Source organism: Kryptolebias marmoratus, linkage group LG1, assembly GCF_001649575.2.
Source record: "Kryptolebias marmoratus isolate JLee-2015 linkage group LG1, ASM164957v2, whole genome shotgun sequence".
Taxonomy (NCBI): Eukaryota; Metazoa; Chordata; class Actinopteri; order Cyprinodontiformes; family Rivulidae; genus Kryptolebias; species Kryptolebias marmoratus.
In genome coordinates, this window is record NC_051430.1 from 34468151 (window position 1) to 34475553 (window position 7403).

General features: G+C 41.9%; 2 protein-coding genes across 2 annotated transcripts; both read left to right on the forward strand.

Moving 5' to 3' along the window:
• The first annotated feature begins 741 nt into the window (after positions 1–741).
• Positions 742–3169, forward strand: LOC108249069 (solute carrier family 13 member 4). Its single transcript, XM_017438209.3, has 3 exons — positions 742–931; positions 1728–1865; positions 2034–3169. The coding sequence occupies exons 1-3, from the start codon at positions 812–814 to the stop codon at positions 2169–2171; spliced, it is 396 nt and encodes a 131-aa protein (XP_017293698.1). The 5' UTR covers positions 742–811; the 3' UTR covers positions 2172–3169.
• A 1582-nt stretch (positions 3170–4751) lies between these two features.
• On the forward strand, positions 4752–6051 carry LOC108249066 (cytochrome c oxidase assembly factor 6 homolog). Its single transcript, XM_017438206.3, has 3 exons — positions 4752–4965; positions 5214–5369; positions 5475–6051. The coding sequence occupies exons 2-3, from the start codon at positions 5226–5228 to the stop codon at positions 5571–5573; spliced, it is 243 nt and encodes an 80-aa protein (XP_017293695.1). The 5' UTR covers positions 4752–4965; positions 5214–5225; the 3' UTR covers positions 5574–6051.
• The last annotated feature ends 1352 nt before the right edge of the window (positions 6052–7403 follow it).

A 7403-nucleotide genomic window follows, 5' to 3' on the forward strand; every position in this document is an offset into this window, starting at 1 on the left:
AATTGCAACTTTTAGGAAAATGCCCCGCGAAATCAGGCATTTTAGCCGCAACAATCACAAAAAATGCCCGTGAAATCCTGGAGAGACTGACAAGGTAATAAATAAGTTCATAGTTAATAATTAGTTTAAGAAAATTTATGCTAAAATCTGTTCGAATGTTTGGTTTTGAATTCTAATCGGAGTGAGACATCAGATCTCTGTGCAGAATACGTGACGTAGTGATTGCTCTCACCATAAAACAAGCTTTGATGTATTTTTAAAAATTTTTGAAAAATAAGAAAGAAAACAAGTCTTATAAACACTAAATGTGCCCAGAAACCTCTGTCTTTGTAAGTATCGGTGTGTTCCGGAAGCACTTGTGCATTTATATGTACATTATAATGTTGCTGTTGTTGTTTTAATTCGTGTAAGTACACCGGAGTGGTACCTTAGTCTACCAATCCCCCTGGAGAAAACTCCACCAGCCGCCACTGGTGTCAGTGTCTACTACTTCTGTTTAAGTCAATGTTTTTTAATTCTTCTCTTTTAAGAATCAGGGATTAGATTACTTCAGTGCAGCTAATAAATAAATAAATGTGCTAAAGTTTTAAACTAAGATCTTGTGTAATCTGGAAGTGGTCAAAGTGTTGGGGATGACGCTTAGATATGCCCAATCTAAATTTGAGCTCAATCTCTGGGAAACTCCCTGAGTTAGAGCCGTTTTTTAAAAATAAAAATCAGCCAATCAGTGCAGGTGACGAGGATGTTCCCGTACGTTGTGTGTTGGTAGGTGTCCGGCTTGTCCGTGTGGATCGGCAGGCAGCTGGAGCCCATGAGCGGCCTTCCTCCCTGGGCCGTCACCCTGCTGGCCTGCCTGCTGGTGTCGGCGGTCACCGAGTTCGCCTCCAACCCTGCAACTCTCACAGTCTTCCTGCCCATCCTGTCAGCTCTGGTACGACACATTCGCCCGGATTTCACTGCAAGAGAGGCGTACCAAAATAGTGAAGAAAAGGACGTGGACAGGATTATGTTATAACACAAATGAGCCGAAGAATGTGCCGATTTTCAGCTTTCGGCTGTGAAAGGTGTTCAGGATTTCGTAATAGGATCTAGTAGTGCTCATGGTGTTCTCATGTGTTTTATACGGAAGCTTGTCACGATTAAAATACACGATTTTTCATCAGATCTATCTTAGCTGTCAGCCCTGAAGTTCGCTGCCTTTTCTAAAACTTTTCCAAAAATGTGATTTCTAGATCACTTAAAGTCCATGACACAACCATAGACCGCTTTTTATCTGAATGTAGCTCGGTTTTCACAAAGACCCAACCTCTCGTGCTCCTAATAAAATATCTGGAACCAACGCACATTTCCAAAGCCAAAGGGCTCTTTGTGATGCCTCTGGTCATACACAGATGCCGTGCGATAATGTGCAAATAATTACAGAATAGCTAGGCTGCACTGGAAGTGCTACAGTCCGCTGCCACTGCTTGCAAACAAGCATGGAGTAGCATGACGGCAGAGCAAAGGTTTATTAAATGAAAGGTTTTGCAATGAAAGTTTGGAAATTGGAGTACACTTTGGTCTCGGACCCTGCACAGACTAGCCGTTAGCTGTTAGCCGTTAGCCGTTAGCTGTTAGCCGTTAGCCGGTACCTTATTCTCCACCCTGGTTCCCTTTTCCGCCAACCCTGCCTCCCGTTGCCTCCGTGTCCTTTTGATTTCTTTCTCTCCGCCCCTTTTCTCTCCCAGTCGGAGACGCTGCACATCAACCCCCTCCACACTCTGATCCCGTCCACCATGTGCGTGTCGTTCGGGGTCATGCTTCCAGTAGGGAACCCCCCCAACGCCATCGTCTTCAGTTACGGCCACGTGCAGATCAGCGACATGGTACATCCCACACACACAGATGGGCTTCCTGCACCTGCAGCATCAAACGACGTGCAGATGTCGCGTTTGTTTTGGTGGTTTTAAAAACAATATTTGCTCTTTTATAAAGAACAGAATCTTTGTTTTTGTTTTTTTTTTAAACTTTCTCTCTTTTTTTTTGATCTCCAGGTGAAGGCGGGGTTTGGCGTGAACCTGATCGGCGTGGCCGTGGTGATGTTAGCCATCACCACGTGGGGGGTTCCCCTCTTCAATCTGCCCGAGTTTCCAGCCTGGGCAATGGCCCGGAACGCCACCGGAAACTTATAACCACCGTTGGGTCTGAGGGAAGAGAACGGAGGGATTTAACTGAAGGACAGACGAGGTTGTTTTTTTTTTTTTTAGACAAAGACAATAAGGAAGGAACCTTCGTTGGGATTAGACTGATAAAAAGACGGATTTTGGAAGAGGAAGAGGAAACACTGGAAGAATTATGTTGCTTAGATAGTGTTTCATACAAAGAATGTACAAAACCAGAATTTCTACCAATGGCTTTATTTCTAATGATTCTTTTAGACAAATAATCTGTATTCAGAACCTTACTGAAAACCTCAAACCCATTAAGAGCTGAAAATTAGCTTCTGATCCATATTGAAAACAATTCCTAAACCAAGTCATTCCTGCCCTTTAGTTAATGATGAACTAGATCCAAGGTAAATTTGAAAATCTGTTTTATGTGTTGCCATCCACTATAAAAGAGGAAAGAAATCTTTGCTGCTTTAAGATAAACGCATTTAAAGAGCTGTCTACTGTAAACACAGTGGATCTCCCAGCCTTTGTTCCTTAGCTGCTGCTAGAATTGGAAATTTCGTCTTCCGAACAAACGATTTTACCAAAGTTTCTAACGCTGGTTTAATGTCCTGCTTTGGATTCTTGTTCCATCTTAGAACAGCTTGAAGTGCCTTTTTTGTGTTATATTCCAAAACTATGGCTTCCCGTTTTGGGACTCAGATCGTATTGTCTTGTTGTAACGCCGTGACTGTGTGGAGGCCCGTGGCCCGTTGACCATTTTGAATTGGAGTTTTTGTGTGAAAGCTTTCTACTTATTGTATGTAACTTCTTGAATGACCTCAGTATGGGGAAAGAGTTTACATCGGATAGAAGTGTCGACTTAAAACAACTCATATCTTCAAAAATTGATCTGAAATTCGATGATTATCCATCCATCCATCCATCCATCCTCTTCCTCTTATCCGGGGTCGGGTCACGGGGGCAGCAGCCTAAGCAGGGAGACCCAGACTTCCCTCTCCCCAGCCACTTGGGCCAGCTCCTCTAGGGGAATCCCAAGGCGTTCCCAGTCCCTATTAGATGTCCATTTTCTAAATTGGAGCGTGGCATCTACACTGTAAGTCTTGTTGCTGTTGTTTCGCCAGATATATAGCTGGAAAAACAGATTTTTACCCATGGAGGTCTCATCCTCCACACAGCCAATGTTAAAGTGCAGTAAAGTGTGCATAACATGACAGCGTGTAAAGACAGAGGGAACACGTGTGCTGACGATTACCTCCCTCAGCTCCTGTGATTGAGAATAGCCCCTCGCTGGTTGCCATGGCACCCAGCAGCAATCCATTTCTGTTCGTGTGCTTTGAATGACTAAAAAGAATTTTAAAAAATCACTAGAAGTACCCTGAAGCTGCAGTGAGACGCTCGCCCTCTTCTTAGGAGAAGCTTTTAGAGTTCCTCTTGCAGCTTCGGTGGCACAACTCATTTGTGATTTCGATCACACTCAGTTTGCGGACCTCCATTCAAGTTTGTTTCCTCCGCTCTCTCGGCCAACGCAAGTACAAAAACTCAAGACTGAATGTTTTGCAGCGAAGACACAAAGAGCTTTAATTTGATCTTTTTCTGGACGGGAGAAGAGAGCTTACCGAGGGCGAAAATCACAAAGGAAACGAAGGTTTCGCCATTATTATTTAACCTTTATTCCCAGACCCACTGAGAATAAAAACCTCTTTTCCAAATGAGTCCTGGCCAAGAGGCAGCAGGGTTTCAGGACAATAACAATTAAACGACAAAGAATTACTGTAAACAGTTACAATTTAAAGAAGGTTTCTCAATCTAGTGTAGTGCTCAGGGAGATAAGTGCAGTTAGTTTCCAGTCTTTATGCAACGTGTTCCATGCAAATGAAGGGGAACAAAGAGTCAGAACTGATCAAACGTTCTCCGTGTAATTAAATCCCAAATATAGGATGGCCTTGGAAATGAAAACGTACCAATGACCCAACCTGACAAGGAACCTCCGCATCCAGCATCTTCATCTCCATGATTGTCTGAGAACAGCCACCCCAACACATTAAAGGTAAACTGCACATTTTATTGTGGCCATCTTAAGGCAGACCTGTGCAATAATCCTGCTGTCTAATCAGCATCTCGATATGCCACACCTGTGAGGTGGATTATCTCGGCAAAGAAGTGCTCACTGACACAGATTTACATAAATTTATGAACAATATTTGAAAGAAAAAGGCCTATTGTGCACATAGAAAATGGAAAAAATAGGAGCAAAAACAAAAGTGTTGCGTTTATATTTTTGTTCACTATATGTTACAGCGTTTAAGGACTTGAATGAGACAATATTCCACGAGGAAAAGCTAAAAATGACTTTACATTTTGAAAGAAAACACCTGTTGCTTCCTCTCACTTGGATTTAACAAGAAACTATCGTAGTTCTATGTGATAAATTACATTTCCTTTCATTTTGTACATTTTATTTATCCTTCACGTTTATTTAAACAAGATTTACGTTGGCAGTTTAGATTTTAAACGGATATTCTCCAGCCTCGCCACAGCAGGGCAGTTGCTTTTCTCCTCAAACCGCGCCACCCTGCGGTGCGGCTACGTCATCGCGCCCTGACGTCATCACTGCGCGACGAGGAAGTGTCGCAGTTTGCTGCGCTTGCCCTTCACGTCCCTAGCAGAAACGTTACAAAAAGTCTCGCGTTTGTAGTTGTTTTACGACGTTTCTTTTATTTTGGGGGGGGGGGCTGTATGAAGACGTAGCAGTCTCGGGCAAGCAGCGGTCGGAAAGGACGAAGTATTTTTCTTGTTTTGAACCTCTCATTGAGTGAGTGACGCCATAACTTCACGTCGAATATTTTAGTTTGTGAAACTACTAGTGTAGTTTAGCGGGTTCTAAACAAATTTAAAGCACATGTTTAAGTGTAATCTTTCAAAGAGTAAAAAAAAATATTATTCAGACTGTATAAGGACTGAGTGTAGTCACTTTGGAAACTAGTAAATGACTTTTATGTTGAAAGTTTAACCATCTACTACCATTTTTGAGTGACCTCAGCTTCTCTTTGGTTTCCTCAGAGTAAAGCAGTGATGACAGCTCCAACCTCAGCTGAAAGAAAGGCCTGCTGGGAAGCCAGGGACCAGCTCTGGCTGTGTTTAGACAACAACAACGACAAAATTGAATCCTGTCAGAAGTTCCAGAGTGACTTTGAGGCTAAATGTCCCGCTCAGTGGGTAAAGTATCCCTCTTTCTAAGGCGGGGATGGATATGGGACAATTTACCGCAGCACTGTTGTGCCTAATCTCTCTTTTTCTTTGTTTCCTGGTCCGATCTGACAGGTGAAATACTTCACCAAGCGGAGAAGCTTTCTTAAATACAAGGACAAGATGGAGGCGGAAGGGTTCTCGCCTGCTGAAGGCTCCAGGGAAAACTCGTAAGCTCCAAAGGGACTGACTTTTTACCTGGAGAGGAGCTTTCGGCGTCTGTGTGAACCGGGCGCCTCTTATTCTTTGGATGTTATTTATTAGTTTGTATAAATGCTGCGACAGGGAATCCAAATGGACCCATTTTGAAACTTCTTTCAAGTAACTTCCTTAGAAATGTTTTAAAATGATGTGAGCTGATGATTTCTGAACAAGCTGTCTTAGATATTGTCAGAATAATGACTATAAATCCTGTTGGATTTTACTAACAATTAGCAGGAGGCACATCTAAGCTGTTTACTCTGTGTTATTTCTCCTAACACTGTTTTCTAATTCTTAATGTGTCTTTTTCACCGTTACACAGTTTTGTTCTGCTTCAGGTATCTACAGAAAGCAGTCACAACTCTTATAAAAACAAAAAATTAAACCAGAACGGTGCCTCATCTTTTAAAGTCTGTCTCGTGTGTAAATAAATCAAAACAACTGAATCATGTTGATGATTTTATTGTTATATTTTGTTTCGCGGCTGAGCGTGGCAGCCTTTTACAGATAAAATGCCTAATTTGAATGTCACAGCCGAAGACAACTTGTGTATTTACAGAACAGCGTGGCCCCTGGGTCAAAGGTCATCTGATTCAGACTAAACCGAGGCCTATGCTTTTAATACAGTCATATATTTAAAAAAAAGTCACAAATTACATGTAGGATTTCTATAAAAATATAAACATTTGAACTCGGCACATTTAAAGTTTCGTGATTGAACAAACTATTGCACGATGCCGTCCCGTACTCGCTCCTCCGGTCTCTTTCTGAAAAAGCATTTAAAAACCTGCAGCCTCTCGCATTTACACGTCTGTGTGTTTTAGGATCCATCTTAGTTTGTTTCCCCTCTACCTGATATAAACAAATCACTTCTAAAGATCATGTCCTGTTATATTGGAGTGAAACAGCCTTGATTAATGTTCTCTTAATCAAACAGATTAAAAAACAACTTGAATACAGAGGGCCTTTCTGCTTGAAAGTCAAACTCAGGTCGATGGTCAGATTGTGCCTACAAGCTTCTAAAACTTAAAAAAAAATCCAAAATTACTTTGGCAAACTTGGCTTTGACTGCAGACATCCCATTCTTTCAGATATAATTAAATAAAACATCTGGCTGACAAAACGATTACAGATACTTCCCATGATTTAAAGGCTTTGAGATATGTTTTACTTTAAAGGGAAAGTTATAAATAATTAACATCTTACCTGTTGCAGATCGCTCTTTGAACTGCATTGATTTGGAAAACAAACAACTGGTTCGAACGCAGCTGAGACTAACGTGGATTTCTATGGTAGTTTACAAATTTATCATTGGTAACAGATATCAAAGCGTAGCACCTCTAAGGCATCCAAGGGTCGCGTCTGGTAGAGGTTTCATAATATTTGTGTCAAAAGAACCTTTTAGTGCAGAAAAACCAAAGATGTAAAGTGTTTAAATAAGAAACACGGCAGCAATCTGTTCTGTTCGGAGCAGATTCTTCTCATGGATTGCTGCCATCTTAAAACAACTCCAATCTTCAAGATTTCATGGCGGTTCAAGCAAACGGTATTTCAACCTTTACGCTCATCAGATACACCATAAAACATCTTGTGGTTACTGATGATTTTAATCAATTTCATCGATGATGTGAAGCAGCCGGGATGAAGATCAGTGCCTCCAAATCCGAGCCGGAAAAGGGTAGAGTGCCTTCTCCGGGTCGGGGAAGATGGAGGAGTTTAAGTATCTCGGGGTCTTGTTCACGAATGAGGGAAAAATGGAGCGGGAGATGGACAGGCGGATTGGTGCAGCGTCTGCAGTGAAGC